The following is a 14,293-nucleotide window of genomic DNA, read 5'->3' as shown; positions in this document are numbered from 1 at the left end:
CACTCAGAATGTTATATATTTACAATATAAATACACAGAGTTGGTACTCTGTTTTTATGCATACCTTTTATCAAAATTCTCCGTTGCATAGTGAATCCTTTTTCATCTACTCTTGGTACTGGAATGTAACAAATCTTGCATATACAGCACTTATATTCTGAGGTACTATTTCCTGTAAGCAAATATAGAGTGAGGAATATATCTTATTAACAGCAGCTGCAAAAAAAAGCTGACATTTTAGATAAAAAGCTTGCTCTTCCTTAATCACTGAACTTGCTTTCATCTTTTCAGATATATGGCAAACTAAGCATTTCTTTCATTGCTAATTTGCACATTAAACTTTATTTTATGTTTCATTTTTCCTCACTCCATGATACAGTCCATGGTGATATTGCAACCAAAGACCAGGAACTCAGAGTACAAGCTCAGAGTAATGTACCCTCTAATATTTTCATATTCACTTCTCAAGCAGTGTTCTCTACAGTCAGTGTGGCCAAAGCAAGAAACTCGAATGTGACAATGAACAAAATCTTACATCACACCACAATGTGCCAGCATATCAGTGAAGTAGTTTTCATCCACAGTTCATCAACTTCAGTTCTCCACTAAGCTCCAATGCAATATTAAAATAGACAATTAATGATCCTAATTTTTATTTTTGTATATTATCTTCATTTTTCATATTTAATGATAATACCCCCTTGAAATCACCTTGATAGCTTGGATTGGTGGCTGGCTTTATTTGGGCTTATGAAATTAAGTCATTCAAGAAGCAGATCATTTGAAAAGAATTATCATGATTTAAAAACAATAGACTAAAACTAAAGTACAAAATTATCATGAAAATTCACAGAATAAAAATATATTAACATAATGCACAATTCAAGAATAGAATTATCTACAATAATCTTCTGTGGTGTAAAAAAAACTACGATTAAACTATTATTGCACATAGAACTGACATATGTATGATTAGCAAGTCATAATGAAACTTTCCAAAACAGCTCCATATCTCTATCATAAAAAATACAACTATTATCATCTAATTTGTAAAAATAATATTTGTGCAGATTCTACATTTTAATTGAAATATTTGAGCTACAGGGAATTGTGTTACTTTCTGGTATAATTTACTGTCATTTTATTGATTGTGAAATCTTGTACTGGAAACTTGTACTGGAAACTTGTACTGGAAACTTGTACTGGAAACTTATCTTTTCAAGGATGGGGAAATCACTTCTCTTTGGATTGATCCTCCAATCTCAAAAATAGACTAAATCTCATTAATCAGGTTGCAGAAATAAAAAATATCTGCTTCAAAAGCAATTGCTTCTGGATTTATCTGATTAACTGAAAAAATATCCAGTAAGAGTGGGTCAGCATTAGTCACAGAAATCATAAGTTACTTATCTATGATCTGTTTATCTACATCTTTTGCAACTGGATATTTTTTCAATTTTTTTCAAATTTTATCAAAATTAATTAAGGATGAACTCCAGAAAATAAAAGCAAATTACCCAGCCTGAAGCTTTATTTCTGAGCTACAATTAAGTTGGATTTTCCATTTAGCAGATTTACAATTATCAATGTACCTGTGCTGCTTATTAAGTGATGTGTTCAGTTCTAATTTGAGTGCTTATTATACCAGTGTTTTCAATTTGCACTGTGCACAAAGCATAAACATCTAAACTAAAAGTAAAAGTACTTGCACTGTAGCAAAGGTGTACAGATAAAGTTTATGCCCTTAAGTGTTCTACTCATGTATGCACACTTTCATAGGACTTTGAACTTTCTGATTCAGACCTTGAATATCATTCAGCTGTTTTATACAATTTGCTCCCATCTCCGCTCAATGTGTGATGACATCAGTAACCTGACTCAATTCAGACAGGTAGCCTTGAAATCTAAGTGTACTTCACAGAAACATAAATCAGTTCTAAGCACTTTATGGGTTCCACGACAAACAATTCAGATTCTATTGAGCACTTAAGTACAGTTTGTACCTGTGGAAGAACAAATTCAGCTTTCTACATGCCTCTTATCACTTAAAGTATTGCCAGACTGCCATGGTGAAAAGGATTGAATCCAAATTAGTTACAGAATTAAATGCATGAAAATAACTGGCCCTGATCCATTTTAGGATTTTGTCAACCACAAGGCTAATTTCAAAAATGAAGATGAAAGCAGACTATAGGAGGATATAGATGGTCTGGTCAGTTAGTCCACAAAGCAGCAAATGAAATTCAATCTGGAGAAATATGAATTAATGCATTAAGGGAAATGCAACAAGACAATAGAATACACAGTAAGTGGGAGAATAGTGAGAGGTGTGGAGGAACAAGAGGGGCTTCTGAGCATATCTCACAAATTCTTAAACGTATCAAGATAGATCAGTAGGTGATTAAAAGCTGCAAGGGATGATTTCCTTCATAAATTGAGGAATGTAAGAACATAAGAGCAGAGAGATTATGCAAAAACTGCACAATATATTTCCTGGACTACAGCTTGAGTACTACTTTCAATTCTGGTCACCACATTACAGGTAAGATACAATTAAGATCTTTATTAGTCACATGTACTTTGAAACACACAGTGAAATGCATCTTTGTGTAGAATGTTCTAGGGGCAGCCCACAAGTGTCACCACGCTTCCGGCACCAACATAACATGCCCACAACTTCCTAACCCATACATCTTTTTTGGAATGTGGGAGGAAACCAGAGCACCCGGAGGAAACCCGCACAGTCACGGGGAGAACATAAAGGAAGGAACATTTTCTCTTACAGGGGTCAAAAACCACAGGATATAGATTTAAAGTAAATGTACAAGGATTAGAAGGGAGATGTGGAAAATGTTCTCAAAGGGGGTAGCTGGGGCTTGGAACTTGGTGCATAAAAGAGTGATGGAAAGAGACTCCCTCATCACAGTTTTAAAAAAATTGGATGTGTACTTGAAGAGCAGTGATCCGCTGAGCTTTGGAGTTAGTGCCAGAAGGTGGATCTCAGCTGGGTGGTTCTCTAAAAAGCAGCCTAGACACGTAGCCTGCATCAAATAGCCTGCTGTATTGGATTTCAACAGCTCGATGATTATTTAATAAAGTTACATGTGAAAATATCTTCAACACTGCCAAATGGAAAATACAATCCTCATCTTTGTATAGATATGATAGGATAATTAATATTCTTACAACCAGCTCTTATAAATAAATACCTGCGGTCCTCTGTTTGTCTGAAGTCCTCTTCGGCTTCTCCTTTTTAGGTGTACTTCTTTATTCTCAAGTTTCCTGATGCATATTTCTAGGTCTGTTTCCTGTTTATTTCCTTTCCTCTTTCTGATTTTCTGTCCTCCTTTACCTTTCGCTTTCTGTTTCATTTTTTTCTTTATACCTTCCACTGTTTTCTTTTTTGTGATGTTACCTAATTCCTTTCATTATTTTTTATGGTAGAGACAATTATATCAAAACAAAAGTTTATCATGAAGGATATGATTTTCAAAGCTATCTCGAAAAAAAATTGTAAATGGTATTGTCAGTGCATTCTGAGAAGTTCTGCTAAATTAAGTAAAAAGATCCAGTCTCTAACAACCGGATATATGAAATTTCCAAGGAATATTGGGAGCTGGAACATCCCTTACAAAGGGGTTTTGTCTTCCAAGGGAATCTGTGCAAATCATCAACAGAATGCCAAGGACCAGCAAAGGGCTGTTTGCTCCATCCTCTACTACCCTAACTCTTCCTTAAAAATCATAATCCCAATCTAATTTTCTGTCTCGTTCTTCGAAATAACTACAAGAAAATAACTATCGTTACAGGCCAGTATGGAAATGGAGGTAAAAACTTCTGCGTTTTTTTAAATAGGCCCCAAAATAGCTACATACATATTAATTAACATCAATACGTCAAATTGAAGGCTATCCATGGAATGGAGTGTGCTTCCTCTTTTAGTACCTAATGCTGGTATCAGGTCAAATGTGTTATAATCAAGGAAAGAATAGAATTTAAAAGTTGCCAAACTTTGTATTACAAAGTGATGCACACTACTTATCCAATTCATAAGGGAATAGGATGTTTGGTTGGGCCAATATTCTCATGCATTTGGAAAAATGAGAAGGTAATTTATTGAAGTGTAAAGTATATTTAGAGGACTTAGCAGAATCAATACCGAGAGGCTGTTTCTCCTGGCTGGATGGTGTAGAACTGGGATGGTGGGAGGAAGTAGGGAAGCAGGGATGAGGATGAAGCAGGATAGTCGCAGTGTCATGAATTCAGGATAAGGGGTCTGCCATTTAGGACTCAGGTGCAGAATAATCTCCAGATTCAGAGAGCTGCAAGTCTTTCACATTCTCATCCCATGAGGGCTTTGAAGAATTAGTCAATGTGAATTTGCAGGATACTTGAACATGAGATTTCATGCAGAATTTGGGCAGTGATATTGAATAGCAGATAGGGCCTAAGAGAGCACTTAGCTCCTTTTCTTCTCATTTCTGACATGTGCACTAATCATGCAAGTTTGTGCTGAGGACCTACAGAATGAATTTGCCCAAACCTATATCATATAAGGCAGTAAGAGGAAATCTAAGTTTGTGTATGGTGGTATTGTGGATAGCAAGGAAGGTTGTCTAAGGCTACAGCATGATATAGATCAGATGGAAAGCTGGGCAGAGCATTGGCAGATGGAATTTAATCCTGACAAGTGCAAGGTGATGTATTTTGGGAAGTCGAATGGAGTGGGACATATACAGTAAACAGTAAGTCACTAAAAAATGATGATGAATAGTGAGACCTTGGGGTTCAAGTCCATAGCTCCCTGAAAGTGGCAACACAGTAGATTAGATGGTGAAGAAGGCATGCTTACATTAATAGGTCAGGACATGGAATATAGAAGTTTGGACATTGTGTTGCAGCTTTACAAAACACTGGTTAGACCACACTTGGAGTTTTGTGTGCAGTTCTGGTCACCACACTATAGGAAGAAGTGGTTGTGCTAGAGAGTGCAGTGGAGGTTCTCCAGGATGCTGCCTGGATTGCAGGACTTTAGTTATGGGGAGAGATTGGATAGACCGCTTTTGTTTTCCCTGGACTGAAGAAGGCTGAGGAGTGACCTGATAGAGGTATATAGGATCATAAGAGGTATAGATAAGGTATATGGTCAGAATCTTTTTCCCATGGTAGGAATATCGAAAACAAGGCAGCATGGATTTAAGGTGAGAGGAAGGGGTTTGAGGGGAAAGTTTTATTTTTAAACATAGAGTGGTTGATATCTGGAACATGCTGCCAGAGGAAGTGGTGGAGTCAGATAGAATCACTGCATCTAAGAGATATTTAGAGAGGTACTTCAAATGGGAAAGGTATAGAAGGATGTGGACCTAGTACAGGTAAATGAGACTAGTGTAGATGGGCAAAAAGGACAGCATGGATGTTGTGGGCCAAAGGGCCTGTTTCTGCACTGTCCAGCTCTATGACTCTATCACATCTCTGTTGGAATCAAACCTGGATGCCAGAATAAACAATGGTGTACTCCATTAGCCTGCTTCCCTCTATCAAATTTACTTCCAAAGCACAATAAATTTAATATTCTGTTATCAAGTTGACTGAACCAGTGCATCAGGACTCATTATGCCCCAAGACTATGAAATGGTGGTCTTGTTCAGGTTATATATTGATTCCTGTTTAAATTTCCTACTTTTGCACCATAATTCCAAAGGGGCATACTCTGTCTCAATTTTTTTGTTGTATTACTTACCTTCACTGAAGCTGGCCTATTTACATTGCCAACTGAGTATGATAGAGATACCACAATTTGCAATCTGCAAAGTTTTCAACATTAAACACAACCTAACCTAACTGCTGCATACATTAGAAAAAAAAAGTGCTGAAAAAATTCAGCAAATCAGGTAATATCTGCAGACAGAGAAGCAGAGTTGATGTTTCAGGTTGATAATCATCATTCATCTGATGAACTGATCAAAGGTCATTGAACTGAAATGTATACCCTTTCTGTCTCCACAGATATCGCCTGACCTGTTGAGTATTTTCAGTATTTTCTGTATTGCTTCAGATTTCTAGCAACTGCAGTCTCTTTTATTCCTGTCTGCATCAGCAATGTTTGGCTTCAGATATTCTCCAATAAATGGGAAAGTTTGTATTGGCCAAAAGCAGGTTTTCAGTCCAGAGGAGACAGGATAAAAACCCAATGCAACTGGTCCCAGCCTACTGCGCATATGCAACATGCAATTTTGAGAGACACATTGCATTGTACCCATCGCTCCTTCTTTGGGTTTTAGTGATTGGCTACTTCATGAATGGATGCGCACATTGGAAAGTTTATTCTTTTTATGAAATGAATGGCTCCATTGAAGGTCGGGCCACAGATTCACTAAGGCTGTCCCTTTCTCCACTGCATTTTGCAAAATGGATAAAGCAAATTGCAAGGCAATTCTATTTTTGCTGCTTGTAAATTTTGTGGCCTAGATATTGTACTGCACCAGAAAAGGTGCATTAAACAGGCAATGAGTGTAAGCCAGTTCAATGTTCTGCCAGTTAAAAATTCTGCAGTGCTTGAGGCCCAAGACACTGTGCACTACAGGATATATTCCAGCTGGGAGAGTGTCCAGCTTAGAATCAAGGGAAGGGCAATGTCTGGGGATCAGTTAGCCTGGTGATTGGTAGTGGAGATACAAAGGACAACAGATGGGGTTTGGGCTGGAGGTCAGTGGGGTGAACCTGAGATAAAATTCATTAAGAGAGAGGGTTACAAGCAAGGGAAACATTGCACCTGAGAGGTTAAAGGGAAATCTGTTGTGCAAGCAGTATAGTTAAGGAGGGCCTATCTGAGGAGATTCCCGGCATCAGATTCCAAGGCAATTGATCTAAGTTTTCAGGTAACATTTAAGTCATGATGGATTAAACATCACCAGCACTGTGATGGTCCACTTCTGCACAACTGGTTAATGCTGTAAAGGAGCCATACATATATGGATCAACATCAGGAAACAGGCATCCATCCATAACACTGGATACAAATGCACATAGTGAGGCACCTCTGTGTGTTAGTGCATCAGATGCATAGAGGAATGAGAAGGAAAATAGTAGAATTCATGAAAGGCTGAATAACTCCACAATTTTCCTTTACTATTGATCTTTGATTGATTTTTTTATTTGTTTTTTTTAATTCAAATTGAATCACATAATGCACAAGACGTTGCAACTCAGTTTATAGACCAGTGTCTTTTATGATTATCCAGGAACAGTTTTGCAATTTACAGCTTGTAGACAGGAGTGGAGTGGAGCTAATTGTTGTCAATATGTCAGCCTACTTTAGGTGAAATTTTACAACCTTGATATGGACTGATCTGAGTATTGTATTTTAAAATTTAATACACCAAAGCATTTTTTTTAATTCATTGAAATCCTTTATCAATTGGTTGGCAATATCTTACAAGAGTTTCATAATCAAGCAATGCAAGATGAAATCGATAATTATTCTTTATCACCAGCAGAATAAAACATACAGCTCACAAAATTCTTGTACATTTTTTCAAAAATCTGAGAAATGTTCAAGATCTTGTTGGGAGCACTGTAGAGACTGGTCTGCAAACATGTGAACAATCTCAAGACACCTCAAAACAAATAAGGGAAATGTGGTTATTTTAATCCTTCTTGGAGCTTTTCATTAACACATGGATTCCCATTTTACTGTGTGTGATATGCAAATTGGAATTTTCTTAACAAAATGTATTATGTTGGGAACAACAGGGATAGGTGGTTGGAATTATAATGTTAAATGTAATTAAACATACGTAAGAGAATTTTGTAATTAATACCTGCAACTTTAAGACTTCATCAAAAATGCAGCGGAGGGCCAACATATCTCTAGTCACCTCCTTTGCCAAATATTGCCAGTGTTGTGACACGAGCATGCAATTTTGGAGAGATGCATCATCTAGAAAACCTAATAAAAACAAATAATTTATTAAGAATATTGATAGAGAATGAAGAAATTGATGAACCTGAAACTCCTGTGGGTGGTAAACCATGAAATGGGATTTGTGTAGCCGAGAAAATTCTCAGTGTAAGAAATTTCATTACTATGAATTTTAGTGGAAATTAAACTGAAATGTGTAAATAATAGTTATATTTGGACACACATATGCCTCAATCACTATTCTTCTGTTTTCATTTCAAATTCAATTCTTTGAATCTATTTATCTATATTGACTGATGATTCATAGGTGAGGAATGATTTCAAGTAACCAGTTTGTTGCAAACTATTGTAAACAAAACCACTTTCAATTGTTTTGCTGATAACGTCTAATATCCTGCAATGTGGTGATCTTTGAGTTAATAAATTGAAGACATAATTTGACCATTACCTGTAACCACATTGTAGTAGGGTTTGCTACTGTAGTAGGATTTCATTGGTTTGCTTGGAAAATAATGCAGAGGAACATATATTCTGCTAGAAAAGTCTGAAATTAAAATGGAAGATGAGGGAATAATGGATAAAAAGCTGGTATAGTTTGTATTAAAAATTCAGAATTGTGAGGCTTCAGTCTTTTAAGCTATTAGCAAGATAAGAGATTCATACATAACTCCTTAGTCTGGGAAAGAAACAGCTCTATTATTCATAAAAGACAGTAAAAACTACAGGATATAAGTTTCTTTCTCTGCCTTAAAGAAATTCTGCATGCATAATATAAACAGTAAATAAACCCATCATAAATCAAATGGAAGAATGCTAAGTTTCAGAACGTTGGGCCAAATATGGAATATGTTGCCTGATGTTAACAGATCATGAACAGGATGAGGTAAGACACATGAAAAGGGTCTAAGACATTCTCAAAATATTCTATTTTCAAGAAGTATTTTGTGGAATGTCACAATAATTGTTGAAAAGCAAAGTCAATAGTTGTTAAGGCAGGCTTGTTAAGAACTGTAGGAGAGAATAAAAAAGTAGGAATTGGCAAAACTAACAGTTAGATCCAAGGGTTAAGGATGGAAACAGAAGCGATTGCTATTTGTCCTTGGGTATAGCTGTACCTTGGAGCATATTGTGCTGGGGAAGAAAGGGAGGCTTGCAAGAACCTCTGTTAATTAAGTCTGGAATATCTCTGAAAACCATTGTGGAATATTTGATGAAGTATTGTAAAATTAATCTGATTAACACTAACCTTATAATACCAAAGTTAGGATGAGACAAGGGCAGGACCAATTGGTATGATCAAGGAAGAAGAGCAGCTCTGGTGCAAAGACCTGGGGAAATGATTAAATAAGCAAAAGATATCTGTTTTGCTTGATCCTGTATGTATATTAAAAGTATATAAACAGGAGCAAACTGTGCTTGGGCAGAACAGTCCCTGAGACTCACTGGGCTGTTCTCCTGATTAATCAGTACTGTGCAATAAAGCTTCTCTCCACTACTCTGGACTTCTTGATTTTATTTCAGCTCTACAAGAACAAAGTACAGTTAGGTTATTCAGGCCACCATCCATCTTCAATTTGGCTCAATTTCTTTTCCATTTCCATGGCCTAACCTGCTGGGCATTTCCTGCAGTTCTGCATTTCACTGCTTTTACATTCCTTCAATTGTGTTCTCTCTCCCCAATAGCCTTCATTTCAGTTTTTATATTTCTTTGCTCATGTTCTCTCTTGAGTAGAGAGCAAGTGGTTCAAGAAACAGAAACACAGGTTTAAAGGGGAAAATCTGCAAGGGGATGAGGTGAGGAAATACTTTTTTGATGATCTAGAACTCGATGCCTTTAAGTCTGCAAACAGTCATTGCAGGCTTTCAAAAGAGAAAAACGTAGCCCTTGAAGGAAAGTGCCTTACAAAACAATAGGAAAGAGCAGAGAAATGTAATGAACAGGACTACTCTACAAGAAATTGGCATGGACTCAATAGACTAAATAGCACCCTCCTGTGTTGTAAAGATTCTGTGATTCTATTCTAACTTGAGCCAAAATTTGACCACTGAGTTCTGTTATGCAGTGTAAACAATGTCATACTTTTTTTTTGTGAGGAGAGGGAGAATGGCCATTCAAATCACTTCTCAGGGTCATTCACGTGAACTGCCTGAGAGATGCTCAATGCTGTCATTGTGACAGCACTGGGGTGCCAACCTCCTGCACCTCCCTGGTGTTACCTCTTCATTTACTTCAATTGAGAGGAATGGCCCTGAGGGAGAGGGGCAAGTTTAACATAATTTTCCTTTTGTTTATTAACTGAGTTTAATTTCAATGTACTTGGTTGTTAAATATATTTAATGTTTTAGTGTTTTAACCTGAACTTTAGTATATATATTTTTTTTAAACAGTGAGGTTAACTTTAATAGCTTTTGGATACTTTCCAATGTTGGCGAATGCCAAGGGTCTTAACCTGAAATTCAAAATCTTTTGAAAGTTCTGATGAAGTGGTGAGCCTGGGCTATTACTATTATAACTATTCGGTTATAATAAAACTATCCAATTATTTGGAAGTCCCAAAGGTTTGGCAACTGGCTCACTTGGGCCCCTGTTTCGTGCTCTCTTTGAACTTCCCAGATAATTTATTATACCACTGTACAGTGTAACATCTGAAAAAAAATAAATTAATATAATTGGAGTAACATCCAAAAGTCCACAAAATCTTCCAGGCTGACACTCAAGTCTGCTACACATCACAGAGCTTTGCAGGTCAGAGGTTGGTTTCTGGGACCAGGTTGACTCTGCCAGTATGTACAAATGATGATGAGCACAGGTTGGACAGAAATAAGTCACATGTGACCTTCAGGTCATATGTAATGCTTCACCAAGTAGATGGTACCTTATCAAACAAAAATAAGAACTAGTGTAAGAGACAAACAACAGGAGTAAGCAATTCAGCTCCTTGTGCTCTGCCAGTAAATGATATCATGCCTGATCTTTCACCTCAATGCTACTTTTCAGTACCCCCCCATCCCTTAATTCCCAAAAATGTCCAAAGCATTCAGCAGGTGGTATCTGTGGAAGGAGAAAATGAGTTGGTACCTTACATTATTCCAACATATCACAATTAACATTGTATCACACAAAGAATCCTCAGAGAATTTCATTTCCCTAGTTTAATTAAGGCACTCCACAATTTGAAGTGAGCGATAGTTAACAAAAGCTTTCCACCTGTGAAACTGTATAATGCTTTAGAAAAATGCTTTTGTTTTTCACATGTGGAATGATTTTATGATTAGCAGCTTGTTTAAAATTGGTACACAGAGGTAATGAGATATTTACTCATGACGTAAATTTGGAAATGAAACCAATTTAGCTTATGTTTTATGCTTACATACACCAAGGAAAGGAACTGAGATGTCCATGGTTACAAATCAATGTTAAAAAACTAATTACGTGTCAATGATATGTTGATTCATTATTTTAGGTATATATGTGTTTATCATTTTAGAATACAAAGGGTTTTGTGCCTAACCTTGCCTCCACTACTCTGTACTGACTTCTGTCCGGTACAGTATCGTGGACATCAAGGGCACCTGGTATCTCACTAAACTAGAATTTCTTCAGCCTGAACTGAGGATGTGGGGAGATATTTCTTCACACATGCATTTTCAGCAGTAGCTGGTTATCACCTGGTGCAGTGAAATTCAAGGCTCTATCTACCCATGACTGCAGTCAAGTCATTCACACAAACTGAGACCAGAAATTACTCAGTTGGCTGGGAAAGGATTACCAGTGTCAACTGTGTAAGATGGCTCTTAAATAATTAGAGACCAAATGGTCACACCATATACAGTAAATTTCCATTAATCTAGCGTGCTCAGGACTTGAGTGTCAGCCTGGCAGATTTTGTGGACTTTTGGATGTTACTCCAATTATATTAATTTATTTTTTTTCAGATGTTACACTGTACAGTGGTATAATAAATTATCTGGGAAGTTCAAAGAGAGCACGAAACAGGGGCCCAAGTGAGCCAGTTGCCAAACCTTTGGGACTTCCAAAGAATTGGATAGTTTTATTATAACTGAATAGAAAAACAAGCAAGTGTACACTGCCATACCTGCAGAAGCAGTAATTAGAGATGCAGAGAAGAATGTGCAAAAAAACAACACTCATTTGGGTACAAGAGAGATGCAGAAAAAGCCAAATCCATCTAGTTGCATCTGAATCAGTTTTCTTCTCACATAGTTCTTTTTCAGTTAGTTTCTGCTTTTTGCTTACTGTCTGATTTGCATATTTAACTTGACAGCATCAAGTAATAAAAACAGTGAGAATCTCTCTGTAATCTGCCATTTGGAACGCTGGCAATGCTTTCGCCATCTGCTACTTTACTTTGATTTGGCTAGTCAATCAAAGTCATGAGCTTCTTTCTGTGAAAACAATTTGAGTAAATGGCCACAGACATTGTAACGAATAAAGGTGGCACTGAAAAAAAACTGCAGATGTTGGAAATCTGAATTAAAAACAGAAAATGCTAGAAACACTCAGCAGGTCAGGTAGCATCTTTGGAAAGAGATTATGAATTAACATTTTAAGTCCAAGACTCTTCAGAAGAACTGGCACAAATGATTTAAACGAAGTGCCAAGTTATCTGTTTTTTTCCCCAAATCTAGGCTTTTAAACACAGCTGCTTTTTAATGTGCTTCCAGTTGCAGTTGCTGGCTTACTTACATGTTTATAATTGACAATGTGGGGTGGGATCTGTAAATAGTTACAGAAATATGAAAACGAAGCAATGCTTTTCATTTACTCTTCATTGTACTTGAAGTTGGGGTGCTTTTTTAAGGTAGAAGTGACAGATGTAAATTGAGAAACAGATATGTTAGTCACTCTTTCTCTGCAATTGAGAACTTTCATTCTTGGTGTGGTCAGAAAAAATGCAAATAGTGCATAATGATGTTGCTGTGGTTGTATATCAGAGGAATGTTAACTCAGTAAGCTTTCTTCTTCACAAAGACAACTTAATATTAAGAATCCCATTGCTCAGATTAGTATCATGTACAATTCTTTGAAATTGCAAAAACATTGCCACAGATGACACCTGTAGTTTCACTTAACACCATCATCATCTTCCTATTGCATCATGGCCTCAGCCTACACCACTCTGTCTCTCCACTCAGCAGGAAAGACAGCCCAGCCAGCAGAAAGGAAGAGGAAATTAAGTGATGGAAATCAGTAGGAATAGTACTTCAGTACAAGGTAGGTCCAGATGAGATCTCCAGAAGGAAAATCATCCTTATGGGTAGGTTTGGATTACCTGTAGGACCCCGAGTTGGGTGCCTTCTGTTGCAAAAAGACTAAGATCCAATTTAAAAAGTTACCACACTGAGTTGCTTCTGTCTCGATATTTCTATTGTTCAGCTATTCAGATAAAATAGATCCTAGTCTAGATGCAGGGTTTCAACCCGAAACATTGACAATTCCTTTCCCCCACAGTTGCTGTTCGACCCACTGAGTTTCTCCAGCATGTTGTTTGTTGCTCCAGGTTTCAGCATCTGCAGTCTCTTGTGTCTCCAAGATAAAAAATAAGATTGGGATTTATTGCTGTATGGAGCCTGAGCTGTGTATTTGAAGAGGACACATATCACCCCCACTACCCTAACCTGGAGTGGATATCCTTGCCAACTGCAATTTAACATTTCAGTTAGCTAAATTGGGGCTGGAAAGGAATTACAAAGACTGATCCATTTTCACTGTGTCTCTATCTTATAACTGTCAAGTGGAACTAGTCTATGGCTCAATATTGGCTCCCTTTCTTCTTTTCCCATTGTTAACTGCCCTAAGAATGCTTTCCTCATTAACAGCCTTTACAGTTGTCCAGCTGGACCTCCAACCACAGGAAAACTGTGAAGGTGTTACTTCTGGAAAAAGTACAGTGTCACTTCCCTGACAGAATGCAGTGGCATTAAGGGTTCATGCTGGGCCAAGTCATCTGATCCGCTGCTTGCTGGCAAAGATACAAATAAAACAGCCCTTTGATGTTCCTGCGAAACTCCTAGTAGGATTCAACAGTCAACTTGTCCAGCAAATCCTGAGCAGTGCAGACATCTTTGTCATGCATTGAAGACCATGTGACCATTTTCCACCCACATTGATAACATAATTTCCTTCATTCCACAAGTGACTGACATGACAATGTTCAGTGACATTACTCAGCCTTATCTCTTTATTCAAGTAGGGCACAGGAGACCACTTAGTCATGTTATGCAGCCTCTGCAGAGAAAACTTCCCATTAGGACAAGCTGTGCTAAGGCACGACTCAGGAGTTGCTCTAGATCATGGAGAGGAAGGGGAATTTTAAAAAAGAACCTTCCGTCTCAACTTCTGACTCCACT

The 14,293-nt window shown here is 37.3% G+C and overlaps 1 protein-coding gene across 1 annotated transcript in view; it reads right to left on the bottom strand.

Moving 5' to 3' along the window:
• The window catches only part of fbxw10 (F-box and WD repeat domain containing 10), a 42,858-nt gene that overhangs the window by 18,294 nt on the left and 10,271 nt on the right, over positions 1 to 14,293 (bottom strand). Inside the window, exon 4 of the mRNA XM_052033334.1 lies at positions 7,821 to 7,948. Within this exon, the coding sequence (XP_051889294.1) occupies positions 7,821 to 7,948 (128 nt within the window). The remainder of the gene's footprint in view (positions 1 to 7,820; positions 7,949 to 14,293) is intronic.

Source organism: Pristis pectinata, chromosome 18 (genome assembly GCF_009764475.1).
Source record: "Pristis pectinata isolate sPriPec2 chromosome 18, sPriPec2.1.pri, whole genome shotgun sequence".
Taxonomy (NCBI): domain Eukaryota; kingdom Metazoa; phylum Chordata; class Chondrichthyes; order Rhinopristiformes; family Pristidae; genus Pristis; species Pristis pectinata.
This window is presented reverse-complemented; position numbering and strand designations above follow the sequence as displayed.